Source organism: Lampetra fluviatilis, unplaced genomic scaffold (assembly GCF_964198595.1).
Source record: "Lampetra fluviatilis unplaced genomic scaffold, kcLamFluv1.1 SCAFFOLD_177, whole genome shotgun sequence".
NCBI classification, from domain to species: Eukaryota; Metazoa; Chordata; class Hyperoartia; order Petromyzontiformes; family Petromyzontidae; genus Lampetra; species Lampetra fluviatilis.
This window is the reverse complement of record NW_027620776.1, coordinates 89,873-112,846: the sequence shown is the minus strand read 5'-3', so window position 1 is coordinate 112,846 and position 22,974 is coordinate 89,873. Positions and strand designations below refer to the sequence as shown.

Here is a 22,974-nt window from a genome sequence, read left to right as displayed (position 1 = left end):
CACCCCCACCCCCCCCACGAAAACACAAACAGACGAACCACCACCACCCCCCCCAGGCCTCAACAAGGTCGACAGAGCGAGAAGCTTTTAGAGTCTTCAGCTTCTCCCTCCCTCCACCCTCCTCTCCCCTTGCGACCGCAGTTACCGATCCGCTGCATGCCGAAAACCGGTCACTCCTCTCCGTGGTGGTGGAGGCGTTGGCACGATGCCTGCGCCAGCCAAAGCTCACCGCTGTTGCCGTGCCGACCACCACCGCCACCACCACCACCACCAACACCACCGCCACCATCACCACCACCACCGCCACCATCACCGCCGCCGGGTTGGGTGGCCAACACCACGCCCGGCCGCCTTTGTCTCCCCAGTGGCGATGTTTACTACACACCGCCGCACCAGGTGCCACTCATTTGAGGCCGAGTCGACCTAGGGGAGGCCCGGGACCGGTTCAGATAATCGTCACCGGTGGTGTTGGCCGTGAGCGAGAATCGTAGCGCAGCGTAACGCTAAACGTTACATTACCACTCCCCAAACGCACACAACAACAACCGCCATTCGCCACTAAGTGGCGGTGACGTCACCACGACGCTTGTGCCAGGCCATGTGCACGTTGAGGCCACGTGAAGTGTCGAACGCCCGCTGGCAGGAGGTCACGGGGCAGACCCGGCAGGTGCCACGGGTCGACTGACTTGAGACGACTGGCCGATGCGCCACCTGTGCCTCCTACTGTGCCAACTCGCTGTGCTTTATCCGCCCGGCGCTCCGCTCGTTGTTGTGAGCGACTGCCTCCCAAACTGCCCGGTAGCCTCAAGGTGCACCTAGCCTGGTACTGCCCAGTCAGCCTCCTCCTCCTCCTCCACAGAGGGCGATCCGCTGACCACTCATCTCCACATCCTCCTGGACCAACATCGGCCCCGACTCTTCTCTAGCTCACTCGTTAATCCATGCGTACATCGGCCCCACGAACCTGACAAGGCCAAGATGAACCCCACACAGGAAACCCAAAGAGACTGCCAGACAGTCCCTATCATGGCCATCGTGAACCTCACCCACCCACCCACACGGCCGCCGTGAACCCCACCCACCCACACGGCCGCCATGAACCTCACCCACCCACACGGCCACCGTGAACCCCACCCACCCACACGGCCACCGTGAACCCCACCCACCCACACGGCCGCCGTGAACCCCACCCACCCACACGGCCGCCGTGAACCCCACCCACCCACACGGCCACCGTGAACCCCACCCACCCACACGGCCACCGTGAACCCCACCCACTCACACGGCCACCGTGAACCCCACCCACCCACACGGCCACCGTGAACCCCACCCACTCACACGGCCGCCGTGAACCCCACCCACCCACACGGCCACCGTGAACCCCACCCACCCACACGGCCGCCGTGAACCCCACCCACTCACACGGCCGCCGTGAACCCCACCCACCCACACGGCCACCGTGAACCCCACCCACTCACATGGCCGCCGTGAACCCCACCCACCCACACGGCCACAGTGAACCCCACCCACCCACACGGCCTTCGTGAACCCCACCCACCCACACGGCCTTCGTGAATTCGACCCTCGATCGATGGCTGTGCCATCGCCGCACACGCGTCGAATAAAAAGTAAGGGACAACTCCTTACTTACTAACAACTCCTCTATCATGTTTCATTGCCGGCGAGCGGCGAGTCCCGGCTCCGATCGCGGGGCGAACGAGCGAGCGAACGAGCGAGCGAGCGAGCGAGCGTGCCGTTCGGCGCGATGGTGGACTCAGAGGCAAAGATACTCACCCTTCAAGCCTCCTGTCGTATCTCCCGTCTCCCCGCGCGTGGTGCAAACCCGGCGCCGGGTAACCGGAAAGATTCGCCCCGGCACCTCCGTCTCCGCTCATCGACGCGGCTCCCCCTCCTCCCCCTCCTCCTCCCCCCGCCGCCATCGCCCCGCCGATGCCGGACGTCCCTCCGCGCCCTCCGGCCGCGCGGCTCCCGCGTGCCGCCGCCGCCATCGCGGCCGCCGAGGGCGAGGAGAGCAGGAGGAGGAGGCCGGAGGAGGAGGCGGAGCCGGCACCAGCGGTGCCGCCCGGCTGCGCCGACGACGCCAAAGACGACGACGACGTCGCCCCTCCCCCCGACGCCCCGACGAGGCCGCCCACCCCTCCTCCTCCTCCTCCGACACCGACGCCGCCGATGCCGCCGATGCCGGCGGCAGCTGCGGTGCAGGCGACGGCGGTGGCGCCGGGCTCGTTGTAGTCGGTGCGGAGCTCGCGCTCGCCCATCTGGTGCGACGCATCGTGGGCCTTCTGCGCGCTCTTGATGTCCACAAAGTCGACGAACGCCGCCACGCCGCCGCCCTCAGAGCCGCGCCTGGGCAGGATCTTGACGCTCTCCACGCGGCCGTACCTGGAGGTGGGGGGGGGGTGAGGTGGTGGTGGTGAGGTGGTGGTGGTGAGGTGGTGGTGGTGAGGAGGCGGGGGGGTGGGTGGGGGTGAGGTGGTGGTGAGGTGGTGGGGGGGGTGAGGTGGTGGTGAGGTGGTGGGGGGGGTTGCGAGGAGGTGGTGAGATGGAGGGGGTGGTGAGGTGGTGGTGGGGATAGGTGGTGGTGAGGAGGCGGGGGGGGTGGTGGTGAGGTGTGGGGGGGGGGTGAGGTGGCGGGTGAGGTGGTGGTGAGGTGGGGGGTGGTGGTGAGGTGGGGGGTGGTGGTGAGGTGGGGGGTGGTGGTGTGGTGGTGGTGAGGTGGGGAGGGTGGTGAGGTGGTGGTGAAGTGGGGGGTGGTGGTGTGGTGGTGTGGGTAGGTGGTGGTGAGGTAGGTGGTGAGGAGGTGGGGGGGTGGGGGGTGGTGGTGAGGTGGTGGTGGGGGTAGGTGGTGGTGAGGGTAGGTGGTGGTGAGGAGGCGGGGGGGTGAGGTGGTGGTGAGGTGGTGGTGGAAGTAGGTGGTGGTGAGGAGGCGGGGTGGTGAGGTGGTGGCGAGGTGGTGGTGGTGAGGTGGGGGGGGGGGTGGTGAAGTGGTGGTGGTGGTGATGAGGAGATGGTGGTGGTGGTGAGGAGGTGGCAAGGTGGTGGTGGTGGTGGTGAGAGGTGAGGGGTGGGGGGTTGGGGGTGGCGGTGTTAGTCCAGAGAACGCCAAAAGGCACACGGCACAATGCCACCATCGCCGAGTGGCGAACGGCGAGTGTTGTTGTTGTGTGGGCGAGTGCTTGGTGGAGTGGGTGAGTAATTGAGTGGGTGGTTGAGTGGGTGGGTGGTGGAGTGGGTGAGGAATTGAGTGGGTGGCTGAGTGGTTATGCGAGTGGGTGGGTGGTTGGGTGGGTGGTTGAGTGGGTGGCTGAGTGGGTGGCTGAGTGGGTGGGTGAGTGGGTGGGTGGTTGAGCGTGCGGGCATTTGAGTGGGCGAGTAATTGAGCGAGTGGGTGGCTGAGTGGGTATGCGAGTGGTTGAGTGGTTGAGTGGGTGGGTGGCTGAGTGGGTGGGTGGCTGAGTGGGTGGGTGGGTGAGTGGGTGGGTGGGTGAGTGGGTGGGTGGTTGAGTGGGTGGGTGGCTGAGTGGGTGGGTGGGTGAGTGGGTGGGTGGGTGAGTGGGTGGGTGGTTGAGTGGGTGGGTGGTTGAGCGTGCGGGCAGTTGAGTGGGCTAGTAATTGAGCGAGTGGGTGGCTGAGTGGGTATGCGAGTGGGCGAGTGGATGGGTGGTTGAGCGTGCGGGCATTTGAGTGGGCGAGTAATTGAGCGAGTGAGTGGCTGAGTGGGTATGCGAGTGGTTGAGTGGTTGAGTGGGTGGGTGGGTGAGTGGGTGGGTGAGTGGGTGGGTGAGTGGGTGGGTGGTTGAGTGGGTGGTTGAACGTGCGGGCAGTTGAGTGGGCTAGTAATTGAGCGACTGGGTGGCTGAGTGGTTATGCGAGTGGGTGGGTGGTTGAGTGGGTGGTTGAGTGGGTGGGTGGTTGAGTGGGTGGGTGGTTGAGTGGGTGGGTGGTTGAGCGTGCGGGCATTTGAGTGGGCGAGTAATTGAGCGAGTGGGTGGCTGAGCGAAGCGTTCGACACTTCACGTGGCCTCAAAAGTCCGACCGGCACGGCACGATCGCCGTGGTGACGTGACCATCACGCGCAACCGGAGAACACAAAAAGGCTGCGTTTCGAATTCGGCGAAACAACAAAAACTAAACTCGATTTCAGACCGTTCTTACCCGTTGAAAACCGAACCGCAAAAAAAAACGACCTCAAGTTTTTATTTTTTTATAGTTTTGTGACTCGCTTCCACTCGTCAGAAACCCCCTCGACATCGCCTCCGACTCCTCCCTCCCTCGACCGTCTAGTGTAGTGTATAGTGGTGTGGTGTATAATAGTGTATAATAGTGTAGTGTATAGTAGTGTAGTGTATAGTAGTGTAGTGTAAAGTAGTGTATAGTAGTGTATAGTAGTGTAGTGTAAAGTAGTGTATAGTAGTGTAGTGTAAAGTAGTGTATAGTAGTGTATAGTAGTGTAGTGTAAAGTAGTGTATAGTAGTGTAGTGTAAAGTAGTGTATAGTAGTGTAGTGTATAGTAGTGTATAGTGTAGTGTATAGTAGTGTATAGTAGTGTAGTGTATAGTAGTGTGGTGTATAATAGTGTATAATAGTGTAGTGTAAAGTAGTGTAGTGTATAGTAGTGTAGTGTATAGTAGTGTAGTGTATAGTGGTGTGGTGTATAATAGTGTATAATAGTGTAGTGTATAGTAGTGTAGTGTATAGTAGTGTAGTGTAAAGTAGTGTATAGTAGTGTATAGTAGTGTAGTGTAAAGTAGTGTATAGTAGTGTAGTGTAAAGTAGTGTATAGTAGTGTAGTGTATAGTAGTGTATAGTGTAGTGTATAGTGTAGTGTATAGTAGTGTAGTGTATAGAAGTGTAGTGTATAGTAGTGTAGTGTAAAGTAGTGTATAGTAGTGTAGTGTATAGTAGTGTAGTGTAAAGTAGTGTATAGTAGTGTAGTAGAGTAGCGTACAGGAGTCCCAGGAACCGGTTCAGATAATCGTCACTGGTTTGTGTTGGCCGTGAGCGAGAATCGAACCCGGATCGCCGGGTTCATAGCGCTAACCACTACACCCACCGCTCCCAATCTCACACACGCTCACACACCCACGTCACCCACCCTCCCTCCCTCCCTCCCCTCCTCCACCCTCCCCGCTAACCCACAAACCCACAGCGTTGGCCTCCATTTTGCGATTCGCATAGCCACGTTCCCACACCCCCCCACACCCCACCTCACCCCCCCACCTCACCCCCCCACCTCACCCCCCCACCTCACCCCCCACACTCACCCTCCCCTTGCCCTCTCTTCAAGGTTACACAGATTATGCGTTGACGCTGACGCTGCTGCTGCTACTGCTGAGTTGGCAAACAGCTGCACAGCCGAATGCAATGCGGAAGATTTCCTCCTCTCCTCCTACTCGACACGTCCCACATCCAGAGGTCGCAACCGGGTACCCGATACCCGTACCCTACCCGATAACCGCACCCTATACCCTACCCTACCCGATACCCGTACCCTACACGATACCCGTACCCTACCCTACCCGATACCCGTACCCTATACCCTATACCCGTACCCATACCCTACCCGATACTCGTACCCTACACGATACCCGTACCCTACCCGATACCCATACCCTACCCGTTACCCGTACCCTATACCCGTACCCTACCCTATACCCGTACCCTACACGATACCCGTACCCTACCCGATACCCGTACCCTACCCGATACCCGTACCCTATACCCGTACCCTACCCGATACCCGTACCCTACCCGATACCCGTACCCTACCCTATACCCATACCCTACCCGATAACCGTACCCTACCCGATACCCGTACCCTACCCGATACCCGTACCCTACCCTATACCCCTACCCGATACCCGTACCCTACCCGATACCCGTACCCTACCCGATACCCGTACCCTACCCGATACCCGTACCCTACCCGATACCCGCACCCAACCCTATACCCATACCCTACCCGATACCCGTACCCTACCCGATACCCGTACCCGATACCCGTACCCTACCCGATACCCGTACCCTACCCGATACCCGTACCCTACCCGATACCCGTACCCTACCCGATACCCGTACCCTACCCAATACCCGTACCCTACCCGATACCCGTACCCTACCCGATACCCGTACCCTACCCGATACCCGTACCCTACCCGATACCCGGCTACCCGTACCCGGCCGGGTACGGGTAGGCCGTGAGTCACTGGTGAGTCACCGTTTGTCACTCATTTCCCAACGTCTTGTCTCTTCTCACAATTCAAGTTCCTAGAATCAACCCACCCGCGCCTGCAACATGGCTTCATCCCAGAGGTCGCAATCGGGTACCCGATACCCGTACCCTACCCGTACCCAGCCGGGTACGGGTACGGCCGGGTACGGGTAAGGAATCAAAACCCGTTTGCGACCTCTGCCCAAGTGACGATTGTTTATCCGAACCGGTCCTGGGCTACGTGTCGTCTTTGTGTGTAGTGGGGAGCGGTGGGTGTAGTGGTTAGCGCCACGAAACCCGGCGACCCGAGTTCGATTCCCGCTCACGGCCACCAACACCAACACAGTCACGATTCATCTTCTAGGTTCTTTCGGTAAAGTCATCACGTAGAAGGGAAGTAATAAAATAATAAAAATTAAACATTATACAATTATTCTCACGACGTTTCGGCCACAACGCAAGCAGCCGTCCTCAGGTGAAGAACAGGTCTGTCGAGAAGACAGAGTCCGTCTTATTTTATTATGTTTAATGTTTTATTATTTTATTATTTCCATTCTACGTGATGACTTTACCGAAAGAACCAAGACGAAGATGAATCCCTGCAGTCACGAAAGCTTTAAACAGTGACGATTATTATGCAAACCGGGGTCCTGGGCTATGCGTTGTCTTTGTGTGAAGTGGGGGGGGGTAGTGGGGGTGGTGGTGTAGTGGGGGGGGTAGTGGGGAGTAGTGGCACAAAACAACGTCACGTGTCCCCACCCCCCTCCCACGTGTCCCCCCCTCCCACGTGTCCCCCCCCCCCACACTCCTCCGCCCCTCCCACCACCCCGATCACACGAGGATCACAACTCTCACGGGGGGGAGGGGCAGGGCGAGGGGGAAGGGGCGGGTGTGGGAAACCCCGTAGACTCTCCGTCTGTCTGGCGCGTGCCCTGCCCCGAACCACCATCACGCCTCCCCCTCCCCCACACCACGTGACGAGGGGCAGCAGGGGGCTGTGACGACAGAAGACCTCGCTCGATCACACTCACACACACTCACTCACGCACACACACGCACACACACTCACTCACACACTCACTCACTCACTAAAACTCTCACACACTCACTCACACACTCACTCAGTAACACACGCACTCAGTAACGCACTCACTCACACACTCACACTCAGTAAAACTCTCACACACTCACTCACATACTCACTCAGTAACACACACACTCAGTAACGCACTCACTCACACACTCACTCAGTAACACTCACACACTCACTCAGTAACACTCTCACTCACTCACACACACTCACTCACACACTCACTCACTCACTCAGTAAAACTCTCACACACTCACTCACACACTCACTCAGTAACACACACAATCAGTAACGCACTCACACTTACACTCAGTAAAACTCTCACACACTCACATACTCACTCAGTAACACACACACTCAGTAACGCACTCACTCACACACTCACTCAGTAACACTCACACACTCACTCAGTAACACTCTCACACACACACTCTCACTCACACACACTCACTCACACACACTCACTCACACACTCACTCTGTAAAACTCTCACACTCACTCACACACTCACTCAGTAACACACACACACTCAGTAACACACTCACTCACACACTCACTCACACACTCACTCAGTAACACACACACTCACACACTCACTCAGTAACACTCTCACACACTCACTCACACACTCACACACTCACTCATTCACACTCTTACACACTCACTCACACACACTCACACTCACTCACACACTCACTCACACACTCACTCACACACTCACTCACACACTCTCACAGTCACTCACTTAGTAACACACTCACACACACTCACACACACTCTCACGCACTGACTCACTCACACTCTCACTCACACTCTCACTCACACACACTCACACACACTCTCACTCACACACTCACTAACACACACTCTCACACACTCACTCACAGTCTCTCACACACACTCACACTCTCTCACACACTCTCACACACTCACACTCTCTCACACACACTCACACTCTCTCACACACACTGTCTCTCTCTCTGTGTGTCTCTCTCTGTGTCTCTCTCTCTCTGTGTGTCTCTCTCTGTGTCTCTGTGTCTCTCTCTCTCTGTGTGTCTCTGTGTCTCTCTCTCTCTGTGTGTCTCTGTGTCTCTCTCTCTCTATGTCTCTCTGTGTCTCTCTCTGTGTGTCTCTGTGTCTCTCTCTCTATGTGTTTGTCTCTCTCTGTGTCTCTCTCCGAGCTGACATTTTCTTTCTGCGCGACTTTACCGAAAGACCCAAGAATAAGACGCTGCCAACTTGGGCAGGCACCTCCCCCCTCTCCAGCCCGCCAGCAACACAAACATCCACCCCACCCCCTTCTCCTCTCTCATCTCCCACCACACCACCACCCGCACTCCGGCCCCACACCCCTCCCTGCTCGCCTTCCCATGCCTCCCACCCCATCACTCCCACAAGCAGCAACAGCAGCGGCACTGTCCTCGGCTTCTCTCACACCCCTCCACCACCACCACCACAGGATTATTTCCCTGCCCCCACAGTCACACAGCCTCCAGTCACACAGCACCCCCCCCCTCTCCCCCAGCTCGCTCCGTCTCCCAGCCTCCATCCCCCTCTCTCTCAGCCTCCCTCCCCCCCTCTCAAGCCTTCCTCCCCCCCTCTCCCTTCCCTCTCTCCCTCAGCCTCCCTCCCCCCTCTCTCCCAGCCTCACCCCATCTCACTCCCCCCTCTCTCTCCCCCTCTCACTCCCCCCTCTCCCTCAGCCTCACCCCTCTCTCTCCCAGCCTCCCCCCCTCTCAGTCCCCCCTCTCACTCCCCCCTCTCTCTCCCAGCCTCCCCCCCTCTCACTCCCCTCTCTCACTCCCCCCTCTCTCTCCCAGCCTCCCCCCCTCTCAGTCCCCCCTCTCACTCCCCCCTCTCTCTCCCAGCCTCCCTCTCTCTCTCACTCCCCCCTCTCTCTCTCAAGCCTCCCCCCTCTCCCAGCCTCCATCTCCCCCTCTCCCACCACCTTTCTCAACCTCCCAGCCTCCCTCCCTCTCCACACGCCTCTCCCCCCCCTCCATCTGTCACAGCCTCAAAGCTCCCCCCCCCCATCCTCTCTGCCAGCCTCCCCCTCTCTTCCCCATCTCCCCCCCGCCCTCCAATCTCTCTCATCCAGAGCCTTCCATAGCACTGTCACAACCCACCTTCAAACACATCCCCTCCCTCCCCCCTCCTCCTCCTCTCTCCCGGAGCGAGCGAGAGAGAGCCAGTTGGCATGATACGTGTGTGAGTCTAAGCGGCTTAATTCCCACACAGATGGCTTGGAGCACGGGGTGGTGGGGGGGGGGTGGTTTGGGGGCAAGGCAGTAGCCCAGGGATGGGGAACGTCCGTACATGGCAGCCCGCCGAAATCACTTGGGTCTGGACCTGCCAAGCCAAGCGCAGGCGGGACTCGAAAGTCAACAAATCTAGGAGCAAACCTAGAAAAGCAGCTGCGAGTAGCAGCAGCAGCAGCAACATCAACACAACTTCTTGGTTCTTTCGGTAAAGTCATCACGTAGAAGGGAAATAATAGAATAATAAAAATAAAACATTATTAAATAATTCTCACGACGTTTCGGCCACAACGCAAGCAGCCGTCCTCAGGTGAATGAACAGGTCTGTCGGAAAGACAGCGTCCGAATGAACAGGTCTGTCGAAAAGACAGCGTCTGAATGAACAGGTCTGTCGGAAAGACAGCGTCTGAATGAACAGGTCTGTCGGAAAGACAGCGTCCGAATGAAACAGGTCTGTCGGAAAGACAGCGTCTGAATGAACAGGTCTGTCAGAAAGACAGCATCCGAATGAACAGGTCTGTCGGAAAGACAGCGTCTGAATGAAGAACAGGTCTGTCGGAAAGACAGCGTCTGAATGAACAGGTCTGTCGGAAAGACAGCGTCTGAATGAACAGGTCTGTCGGAAAGACAGCGTCCGAATGAACAGGTCTGTCGGAAATACAGCGTCTGAATGAACAGGTCTGTCGGAAAGACAGCGTCTGAATGAACAGGTCTGTCGGAAAGACAGCGTCTGAATGAACAGGTCTGTCGGAAAGACAGCGTCTGAATGAACAGGTCTGTCGGAAAGACAGCGTCTGAATGAACAGGTCTGTCGGAAAAACAGCGTCTGAATGAACAGGTCTGTCGGAAAGACAGCGCCCGAATGAACAGGTCTGTCGGAAAGACAGCGTCTGAATGAACAGGTCTGTCGGAAAGACAGCGTCTGAATGAACAGGTCTGTCGGAAAGACAGCGTCTGAATGAACAGGTCTGTCGGAAAGACAGCGTCTGAATGAACAGGTCTGTCAGAAAGACAGCATCCGAATGAACAGGTCTGTCGGAAAGACAGCGTCCGAATGAACAGGTCTGTCGGAAAGACAGCGTCCGAATGAACAGGTCTGTCGGAAAGACAGCGTCCGAATGAACAGGTCTGTCGGAAAGACAGCGTCTGAATGAAACACCACCAGGCTTGGAGCGTATATTTAAGCTGCTGGGTTGGAGGGGGAAGGGCGCTTTGACAAAGGAATTTGCATATCAAGAAAGGAATTTAGCATATTTATGGATATTGATATCATCAACACCGGCTAACATCACCACACGCCTCGCAAAAGAGAAGCAGTTCCAGCCCATCGCATTAGGAGGGCGAGATAATGAAACGTTTGACCGAATCTAAACGGGCTAATTTTGAAGCTGATCAATTTTGCGTGGCCCGCGAACGATGTTATCAATATCCAACTGGCCCCTTGGCAGAAGAAAGTTTCCCCGCCTCTGCCGAGTAGACAAAACGATCTATTCAAGGCCGGTCCGCATCTTCAATGGGATGGTGGACAAAATGATGATGATGATGATAACACTGGTCAACAAAAAAAAAAATTCTGGCCTGGACTTTTGCAGCAGTTGTAGACTAATTTCAGGGTGCCGATTCCAAATATGATCTCAGATTTGCTCCATCACATCTCATTTTTATGCTATCGGCATACCCCCATTTTAATTGATTTTACCCGAAATTAACTCTGTCACTTATGATTGCAAGTTGTTGCGAGTCAGTGACTGCTTTGGTGTTAAAATATGGCGCTGTATTTTTAGGATAGTGTGTTTATAATATCATTTTATGTAGATATCCACATTTATTTAATATTTTTCTTCCGCAGTTTTTATTGAAAATGCAATATTTGAGATCTCAAAAACTTGACGTGATAGACAAAAACTGGTGCCAGATTTGGAATCAGCACCCCCAAAAATCACCTTAAAACAGTTGGAATACCTTATGCCAGAAAACGTGAGTTGACCAGTGTAATCTTTACTCTTTGATTCTTACTCTTTGATTGTTTTCGGTAAAGTCACGTAGGTAAAAAATCTAATGAATGAAAACAACTAAAATTAAATCACGACGTCTTCTTGGTTCTTTCGGTAAAGTCATCACGTAGAAGGGAAATAATAAAATAATAAAGATAAAACATAATAAAATAAAATTCTCACGACGTTTCGGCCACAACGCAAGCAGCCGCCCTCAGGTGGAGAACAGGTCTGTCAGTCTGTTACAGGCTACACGGGGACCTTTCGTCTTGTGTGTGAAAAGGGTTTATATATGTGTGGTTAAGGCGTGTGTTTGGCTGTGGTAGGGTGTGTGTGTGTGGGTAAGGCGTGTGTGGCTGTGGTAGGGTATGTATGTGTGGTAGGGTTTATATGTGTGCGAGTAGGATATGTGTGTGGGTAGGTGTGTGTGTGTGTGTGAGCAGTGTGTGAGCTGTGTGTGTGAGTGTGTGTGCAGTGTGTATGAGTGTGAGAGTGTGTGAGCAGGGTGAGTGTGAGCAGGGTGAGTTTGAGCAGTGTGTGTGTGATTGTGAGTGTGTGAGCAGTGTGTGTGAGTGTGTGAGCAGGGTGTGTGTGTGAGTGTGAGAGCTGTGTGTGTGAGTGTGTGTGAGTGTGTGTGAGTGTGCGTGAGAGTGTGAGTGAGCGTGTGAGTGAGTGTGTGTGAGAGTGAGTGTGTGAGTGTGAGCAGTGTGTGAGTGTGTGAGCAGTGTGTGAGTGTGAGCAGGGTGTGTGTGCCCGTGTGAACCTCTGTGAGTGTGTGTGAGTGAGTGTGAGAGTGTGAGCACGGTGTGTGTGAGTGTGTGAGCAGTGTGTGCGAGTGTGTGAGTGTGTGTGAGAGTGTGAGTGAGTGTGAGTGTGTGTGTGAGTGTGTGTGTGTGAGTGAGCGTGTGAGTGAGCGTGTGAGTGAGCGTGTGAGTGAGCGTGTGAGTGAGCGTGTGAGTGAGTGAATGAGAGTGTGAGAGTGTGAGAGTGTGTGAATGAGAGGGTGTGTGAGTGTGAACGAGTGAGTGTGAGCAGGTTGTGTGTGTGCCCGTGTGAACCTCTGTGGGAGTGTTGTTGTTGCCGATGATGTCACGACAGCAGAGTACAGTTCTCCTATAAATACAAGCGCGCCTTTAAAATGGCTTCGTCTGACATTTCACACACACACCACACCCATCACCCTCCCTCCCTTCCTCTCCCTATTTATATCTGACTCCCACCTCTCTCCCCTTCCCTCCCTCTCTTTCCCTTCTCTCCCCCTCCTCTCCCCTCCCTCCCTCAGACACATACAAGTTTGATCCACTGCTGAATGAAAGCCATCGACCCACCCACCCACCCTTCCCTCCATCCCTCAAAAAATCTCTCCTCTCTCGTGATGGTTACAAACTGAGTAATCATTGGAAAGATGTGATTAACCATGAAAAAAATATTTAACTACACTTATTTGGACCATCTTATTTGACAGACAACTATTTCAGGTTATTGATAGACAGCCAGTTTTGTTTTACCAGGTTTAGTTTTTTCTTTTTTCACACTTTTGTTATGTAGGCTAGGCGTAGTCACAAACCGCACCTCTCCATAACAAAGGCTCAGTCTTTTGTTATGCAGTCTATTCTTAGTCTTAAGCCTCACCTTACCATATTAATAAAAAGTGTGCCGTACTTGGCCCTTCCCCTCTCCAACCATTATATATACGGAGTGGTAGCTCTTGCAATCTCTCATTTACTTGATACAGCTGTCGTGGCTGTGACGGTTCCACCTGAAGACGGAAGCTTGTGTTGCCTCCGAAACGTCGTGATTTTTATTTTATTTTACTTTGATTAATTTTAATTTTTTACCTACCTGGTGACTTTACCGAAAAAAAAAACATCTTCAAGTGAATATGTGACTAAGTGCAAACAGAAAATCCATCGACCCACCCACCCTTCCCTCCATCCCTCAAAAAATCTCTTCTCTCTCGTCTCGTCGGTTTAGTTTGTTTACGGATTTGTCCAACGAATCCGTGTTCGGACTGCTGGAGGAATCTGATGAGCTACAAAGTTCTTTGTCAAGGAGGTGGCACGGGATCCAGAGCCTTACAACACGAAGCCGGTTGTCATCGATGGCGAAACGTCGCACTCGGATTGTTAATGTAGTGGCTTTGGTACATTACACTCTACACTACACTATACACTACACTACTACACACTACACTATACACTGCACTACTATACACTACACTACACTATACACTACACTATACACTACACTATACACTGTACACTACTACTGTACACTACTATACACTACACTATACACTACTGTACACTACACTACACACTATACACTACACTATACACTACACTATACACACTACACTATACACACTACACTACTATACACTACACTACTATACTTCACTATACACTACACTATACACTACTGTACACTACACTACACACTATACACTACACTACACACAACACTACTGTACACTACACTATACACTACACTACTGTACACTACACTATTATACACTATACACTACACTATACACTACACTATACACTACACTACACTATTGTACACTACACTATAATCGTAAATGTTGTAGTGGCTTTGGTACATTACACTATACACTACACTATACACTACACTACACACTACACTACTATACACTACACTATACACTACACACGACACTACTACAGCCATATTTCTTAACCACAGTGGTTATTACTGCGCTTTTGTGATGCAAAAGTCACTTCACCGCCAACGCAGCACAAGTTAGCTCCTTTGTTGACACAAGTAATGTGTCCCTTTGCAAAATCAAACGCCGACATATAACACACAGCCACTACGCTGTATGATTTCTCGAGCTGAAACAGACCCGATTTGATCGGCAGAGGGATGTGAGCCTCGTTACGATTGCATCATCCATGACTTCTAGGAATAACATGATGCAATTCGTATCGTGGATGAGGCAATACCAGCTGCAGATTGCATCATTCATTGTTTTGCTATTAAAAAAAAAGCATGGACTGTTCGTACCCAGCCGTAAATTGATTCGCAGATCCAGTAAAAGATGTATTTTAGTAATTTCTGGGTTAAATTGAAATCCCTTCCAGTTTATAAATCACTTATCCTCCCGCCATTCCCAACTCAAAGGTCGTAGAAACCGACCCAGTAGCAGATCTTGAAAACTAGAGACAATCATCAATTTTAAGCGTCATTTTCCTTCTCAATGACCCAGAATCAGTCAAGTTTGACTACATTCATTGCGGAAGCATTTTGTGTTATCGGCAAAGGTTAACAAATCACTTTTTAAAATGTACGCAAAAAACTAAAACCTTCATGTTTTATTTTTTACACGCTTTTATTTAACTCACTCAAACTTGGTATACTTTTGCCTTACTGATGACAATACTATATTCTATCATAAAAAATAAAATATATATTTTTAAACAATATTTTTACACGCTTTCTATTAACTCACTCTGTTGTTGTTGTATCTACAAATCTTGGAATTAAATTTTAACCCACTTCCCAATGTGGTATCGACTGAAAACTTGGTATACTTATGTCTTACTGATGACAATACTATATTCTATCATAAAAAATAAAATATATATTTTTAAACAATCTTTTTACACGTTTTCTATTAACTCACTCTTGTCTGTTGTTGTATCCTCAAATCTTGGAATTAAATTTTACCCACTTCCCAATGTGGTATCAACCGTAAACTTGGTATACTTATGTCATACTGATGACAACACTATATTCTATCATAAAAAATAAAATATATATTTTTAAACAATCTTTTTACACGTTTTCTATTAACTCGCTCTTGTCTGTTGTTGTATCCTCAAATCTTGGAATTAAATTTTACCCACTTCCCAATGTAGTATCAACCGTAAACTTGGTATACTTATGTCTTACTGATGACAATACTATATTCTTTTTAAAAAAGATATTTAAAAAATTTTAAACAATCTTTTTACACACGCTTTCTATTAACTCACTCTGTTGTTGTATCCTCAAATCTTATAACTAAATTTTAACTCACTTCCCAATGTGGTATCGACCACAAACTTGGTATACTCATGTCATACTGATGACAATACTATATTCTATCATTAAAAATAAAAAAAATATTTTTAAACAATATTTTTTACACGCTTTCTATTAACTCACTCTGTCTGTTGTTGTTGTATACTCAAATCTTGTAACTCAATTTTAACCCAATTCCCAATGTCCTATCGACTGCATACTTGGTATACTTATGTCATACTGATGACACTATATTCTTTAAAAATATATATGTAAAAAATGTTTTACAATCTTTTTGCATGCTTTATATTAACTCACTCTGTTGTTGTTGTATCGTCAAATCTTGGAATAAAATTTCAACCGTCTTCCCAATGTGATATCGACCGTAAACTTGGTATACTTATGTCTTACTGATGACAATACTATATTCTATCATAAAAAATAAAATATATATTTTTAAACAATATTTTTACACGCTTTCTATTAACTCACTCTTGTCTGTTGTTGTATCCTCAAATCTTGGAATTAAATTTTAAACCACTTCCCAATGTGGTATCGACTGAAAACTTGGTATACTTATGTCTTACTGATGACAATACTATATTCTTTTTAAAAAATATATTTAAAAAATTTTAAACAATCTTTTTACACACGCTTTCTATTAACTCACTCTGTTGTTGTATCCTCAAATCTTATAACTAAATTTTAACTCACTTCCCAATGTGGTATCGACCGTAAACTTGGTATACTCATGTCATACTGATGACAATACTATATTTTAAAAATAAAAAATGTATTTTTAAACAATCTTTTTACACGCTTTCTATTAACTCACTCTGTCTGTTGTTGTTGTATACTCAAATCTTGTAACTCAATTTTAACCCAATTCCCAATGTGATACCAACTGCAAACTTCGTATACTTATGCCTTACTGATGACAACACTATATTCCATTATAAAAAATATATATTTTTAACAATCTTTTTTACGGGTCTAATTGTCCACGCTCAACTCACGTTGCCTGTAAATCACCATGGTCCCCTATATTATGGCAAGCTTCGGAGCCACTTCCTGGAGCCGTGGAGTTCTTCCATCACTAGTACGGTACATTTCATTAAAGCATGTTTTTGAAAAAAACTTTTTTCCGATATTACTTATTTTTAAACCCCAGCAGAGACGCGGCCACAAACGACAGCTTGGTGGAGAAAATCAATAATTCTAGATTTGAAGCTTTCGTGAATGCAAGGATTCCTATTCTTAGGTTTTTTTCGGTAAAGTCACCAGGTAGGTAAAAAATTAAAATTAATCAAAGTAAAATTAAAATTAAAATCACGACGTTTCGGAGGCAACACAAGCCTCCGTCTTCAGGTGGAACCGTCACAGCACGGTAGCTGTATCAAGTGAGAGAAATTCCAAGAACGCAGTAATTGTGTATATACTGGTTGAGGGTGGGAGGAGCCAAGGTAGGCCCTGAATATTATTTTTAAATCCTTTATATTAAGTTCACTTGCTTGCTTGCGCGCTTACGACCGTGCAAATCTTTCGGTCGTTTTTTAACCCACTTCCCGTGATCCAATCGAGCTGACATTTTGCACACAGACTCGTTGTTGCGTGACAATTTATTTGCGTGAAAATTTTTTTCCAAAATTTTACACTTTTAGGTAAAAAAAAAATATATTTAATTACCAATTGCTTAATGGTGGCAGGCAATCATCTGACCCATAGGTGGCAGCCATCTCAAGCCAGAGGACGAGAGGACTCTAGCCGCCCGTTTCAAAGACCAATGTGGGCTGGGTTGTGGCCCATTGAACACGCATATAAAGGATTTATAGTGAAAAACTTTGTTTTTACGGGTTAATTTTTTGTGAGGTTCGGTGCGACTGAAGCACGCTGCTAGGAATGAGCCTTAAATAATCCAAATCGTCCCAGAACCGGTGGTTCCTCCACCTTAACCTGCAGCCCCCCTCTTTCTTCCCCCAAATCGTTACACAAATGGACAATGTTAATAACAAAGACAAAGATCCCCCGTGTAGCCTGTAACAGACTGTAGGGGCAAGTGCTGTTAGCGAGCAGCACCTATTAAGGCCGGAACGGCACACGAGGGGGTGGGTGGCCAGCACCACGCCCGGCCGCCTTTGTCTCCCCCACAGTGGCGATGTTTGCCCACCGCACCAGGTACTCATTTGAGGTTGAGTCGACCTAGGGGAGGCCCAGGACCGGTTCAGAAAATCGTCACTGGTGTTGGCCGTGAGCGGGAATCGAACCCGGGTCGCCAGGTTCGTAGCGTAGCGTAGCGCTAACCGCTACACTACCGCTCCCCACATTGTTCATAAACACACACACACACGTTTTAACGAATCAAAGTAAACTTAACGTTGCCCGTGGCTTATTTCGTGTTCATATTTTTAGGTTTTCGGTAAAGTCACCTGAAGACGGAAGCTTGTGTTGCCTCCGAAACGTCGTGATTTTTATTTTATTTTATTAATTTTAATGTTTTACCTACACGGTGACTTTACCGAAAAAACCTACGAATATGAATACTTGCAGTCACGAAAGCTTCAAATCTAGAATTATTTTGTGTTGTCGGTGATTAACCTCCTTGAAGAAAAAATCATCTGTGCGTGTCTTACCGCCCCCCCTCCCAGAAGAAAAGGCATCACCAAAGACCCCGAGGATGTGTGAGATGCCCCCCACGTTTCGATTTAAAGCTTTCGTGACACTGCAGGGATTCATCTTCTTGGTTCTTTCGGTAAAGTCATCACGTAGAAGGGAAATAATAAAATAATAAAAATAAAACATCATAAAATACAATTCTCACGACGTTTCGGCCACAACGCAAGCAGCCGCCCTCAGGTGAAGAACAGGTCTGTCGGAAAGACAGCGTCTGACAGACCTGTTCTTCACCTGAGGACGGCTGCTTGCGTTGTGGCCAAAACGTCGTGAGAATTGTATTATAGTTTAATTTTTATTATTTTATTATTTCCCTTCTACCTTACCTTGCTAAAAGGTAAGGGTAGAGTGATTGTATTGTGCTAAGGTAAAAGGGAGGGTAAAGGTAGGCTCGTTGCTTTTGACCTTTTGACCTTTTACCTTACCGAGGCCTACACTCACATCTCTTTTCCTCAACTCTCTCACGCACTCCGCTACCTTCACTGCCAAGAGTAAAAAACGTATCATATTCTTGGTTAAATTTCGATTTAAAGCTTTCGTGACTGCAGGGATTCATCTTCTTGGTTCTTTCGGTAAAGTCACGTAGAAGGGAAATAATAAAATAAAAATAAAACAAAATAAAATAATTCTCACGACGTTTCGGCCACAACGCAAGCAGCCGTCCTCAGGTGGAGAACAGGTCTGTCAGAAAGACAGACCTGTTCTTCCATTCAGACGCTGTCTTTCTGACAGACCTGTTCTTCACCTGAGGACGGCTGGTTGCGTTGTGGCCGAAACGTCGTGAGAATTGTATTTTACTATGTTTGATTTTTATTATTTTATTATTTCCCTTCTACGTGAGTTTACCGAAAGAACCAAGAACATCTTCTTGGTTCTTTCGGTAAAGTCACGTAGAAGGGAAACAATACAATTAAAAATATATAAAACAATTAAATTCTCACGACGTTTCGACTGCAACACAAGCAATCATCGTCATCAGGTGTGAAAAACCACAGCGAGAAAATTTTCACATTTTTTTGTTTTATATTTTTATTATTTCCCTTCTACGTGACTTTACCGAAAGAACCAAGAATATGAATCCCTGCTGCAGTCACGAAAGCTTTACATCAAAACGTATTAGAGATTTGTTTTTGATATGTACGGTGAGAAATAAGTTCAACTTACATCCATCCAAACCCGTGGGCTCTCCACCCTCCTTTTCAAACATCAGTGAAAAGCACTTCACCGCGCATCAGATTTCTCCAGGATAAACACATCCTGACTCCGACACCACTCGCTTTTGCCATCTCTCATCACACACTCCTCTGACTTTTCTTTCGTGTTGTGCGCGGTGCTTTTAGCGCCACAGCGCGTGGATTTGTAGCGTTTATTTTCATTTGTTTGCTGGTGACTTTGTGCATTTCGTATCGAAATCGCCTCCAATGCTTTTGCTGCTGGCGGCAATACAAGTTGTTTAAAAGTAAAAAGTCTCCTAAAGCTCTATGCCTCTCACTAAATGGTTGACGACTATCCCATTGGAACTCTCCCTTTCAACGCTCAATGCTCACAATAACACTGGTCAACACACTTTTTCTGGCATAAGGTATTCCAATAGTATTAAGGTAATTTTGGGGTGCTGATTCCAAATCTGGCATCAGTTTTTGTCTATCACGTCAGGTTTTTGAGATATCAAATATTGCATTTTCAATAAAAACTGCGGAAGAAAAATATTAAATAAATGTGGATATCTACATAAGATGATACTATAAACACACCATCCTAAAAATACAGCGCCATATTTTAACACTAAAGCAGTCACTGACTCGCAACGACTTGCAATCGTAAGTGACAGAGTTAATTTCGGGTAAAATCAATGAAAATGGGGTATACCGATAGCATGAAAACGAGATGTGATAGAGCAAATCTGAGATCAGATTTGGAATCGGCACCCTGAAATTAGTCTAGAACAGCTGCAAAAGTCCAGGCCAGAATTTTTTTTTTGTTGACCAGTATCTATGGGTCTCTGTGGGTGTCTCTGTGGGTCTCTGTGGGTGTCTCTGTGGGTGTCTCTGTGGGTCTCTGTGGGTGTCTGTGTGGGGGTCTCTGTGAGTCTCTTTGGGTGTCTCTGTGGGTGTCTCTGTGGGTCTCTAGCATAAAAATGAGATGTGATAGAGCAAATCTGAGATCAGCTTTGGAATCGGCACCCTGAAATTAGTATAGAACAGCTGCAAAAGTCCAGGCCAGAATTTTTTTTGTGTTGACCAGTGTCATCTCTCTCACTCCCCCCCCATCACCACCATCCACTCTCATTCTCACCCTCTCTCTCCAAAGCTCCATTCTCTCGCGTTAATCTCGACCCCTCCTCAGCCTTCCCTATCGATTTAACGCTCCCTCCGCCAACTCCCCCTCTCCCTCTCTCTCTCGACCTCTCAATAACGTCTACCCCCGTTGCTCTCCCCAAGCTCTCACGTCACACAAATCTCTCCCTTCCATCTCTTAGAATTACATCTCTCTCCGTACGCTCCCTTACCACCTATATCTAAAACCACAATTCGCGAATCTCTATATTCTTAGGGTTTTTTCCGTAAAGTCACGTAGGTAAAAAATAAAATTAATAAAAGTTAAATAAAAATCACGAAGTTTCGGAGGCAACACAAGCTTCCGTCTTCAGGTGCAATCGTCACAGCCCGACAGATGTTTTTCTTTTTATTTTACTTTTATTAATTTCAATTTTTTTCCTACGTGACTTTACCGAAAAAAACTAAGAATATGAATCCTTGCAGTCACGAAAGCTTCAAATCACGAATCTCTCTCTCTATCCCTGTGATCTCCCATCTGGTCTCTCCCCCCCATCCACCCCTCTCTCTTCCCCCAACCCCCTCCGCCACACGACGTGATGTCTGGCTTGAGGTCAAATTACATTCAGTAGCCTCCATGGCTCCACCCACAGCTCCACCCACAGCTCCACCCAAAGGTCCAGCAATTGGCCCAAACATGAGCCCAGCCAAAGGTCAAGCAACAGCTTCAGCCATAAGCTGTTATTGGGGGTGGGCTGACTCCACCTTTCGAGCAGCATCCTTCATCAACTCATCCACTCACTCAGCCATTCACTCACTCGTACATTCACCCGCTCACCTACTCACCCACTCATACATTCACCCGCTGACCTGCTCACCCACTCATACATTCACCCGCTTACCCATTCACCCACTCATACATTCACCCGCTCACCCGCTCACCGACTCATACATTCACCCACTCATACATTCACCCGCTCACCCGCTCACCCACTCATCCGCTCATACATTCACCCGCTCACCCACTCATACATTCATACATTCACCCGCTCACCCACTCATACATCCCCCCCCACCCACACTTATCCACTAACCCATTCACTCACTCATCCACCCCACCACTCTCGCCCACTCACTGACCAACCCACTCGCCCATTCTCTAACCCACTCACTCTCTACCCCACTCATCTACTCACCCACTCACTGACTAACCCACTCACCCACTCACTAACCCACCCCACTCACCATGAATTATAAACCCCCCCCCCCCCAACACGTACAATGTCACGCAAGCTTTGTAAACGTTAATCCCACTCACCCTCCGACCCACTCACCCTCCGACCCACTCACCCTCCGACCCACTCACCCTCCGACCCAATCACCCTCCGACCCAATCACCCTCCGACCAACTCACCCTCCGACCAACTCACCCTCCGACCAACTCACCCTCCAACCCACTCACCCACTCACCCTCTAAGCCACTCACCCTCCAACCCACTCACCCTCTAAGCCACTCACCCTCTAACCCACTCACCCTCTAACCCACTCACCCTCCAACCCACTCACCCTCCAACCCACTCACCCTCCAACCCACTCACCCTCCAACCCACTCACCCTCCAACCCACTCACCCTCCAACCCACTCACCCTCCAACCCACTCACCCTCCAACCCACTCACCCTCCAACCCACTCACCCTCCGACCCACTCACCCTCTAAGCCACTCACCCTCTAACCCACTCACTCTCTAACCCACTCACCCTCCAACCCACTCACCCTCCAACCCACTCACCCTCCAATCCACTCACCCTCCAACCCACTCACCCTCCAACCCACTCACCCTCCAACCCACTCACCCTCTAAGCCACTCACCCTCTAAACCACTCACCCTCTAACCCACTCACCCTCTAACCCACTCACCCTCCAACCCACTCACCCTCCGACCCACTCACCCTCCGACCCACTCACCCTCCGACCCACTCACCCTCTAACCCACTCACCCTCTGACCCACTCACCCTCTGACCCACTCACCCTCTGACCCACTCACCCTCTAACCCACTCACCCTCTAACCCACTCACCCTCTAACCCACTCACCCTCTAAGCCACTCACCCTCTAAGCCACTCACCCTCTAAGCCACTCACCCTCCAACCCACTCACCCTCTAACCCACTCACCCTCCGACCCACTCACCCTCCGACCCACTCACCCTCCGACTCACTCACCCTCCGACCCACTCACCCTCCAACCCACTCACCCTCTAACCCACTCACCCTCTAACCCACTCACCCTCTAACCCACTCACCCTCTGACCCACTCACCCTCTCACCCACTCACCCACCAACCCACTCACCCTCCAACCCACTCACCCTCCGACCCACTCACCCTCTGACCCACTCACCCTCTGACCCACTCACCCTCTAACCCA

At 49.9% G+C, this 22,974-nt stretch overlaps 1 protein-coding gene across 1 annotated transcript in view; it reads right to left on the bottom strand.

The window, feature by feature from the left end:
- SPEN (spen family transcriptional repressor) overlaps positions 1-22,974 on the bottom strand; it is an 89,429-nt gene that overhangs the window by 64,397 nt on the left and 2,058 nt on the right. The window contains exon 2 of the mRNA XM_078884878.1: positions 1,795-2,403. Coding sequence (XP_078741004.1) covers positions 1,795-2,403 — 609 coding nt within the window. The remainder of the gene's footprint in view (positions 1-1,794; positions 2,404-22,974) is intronic.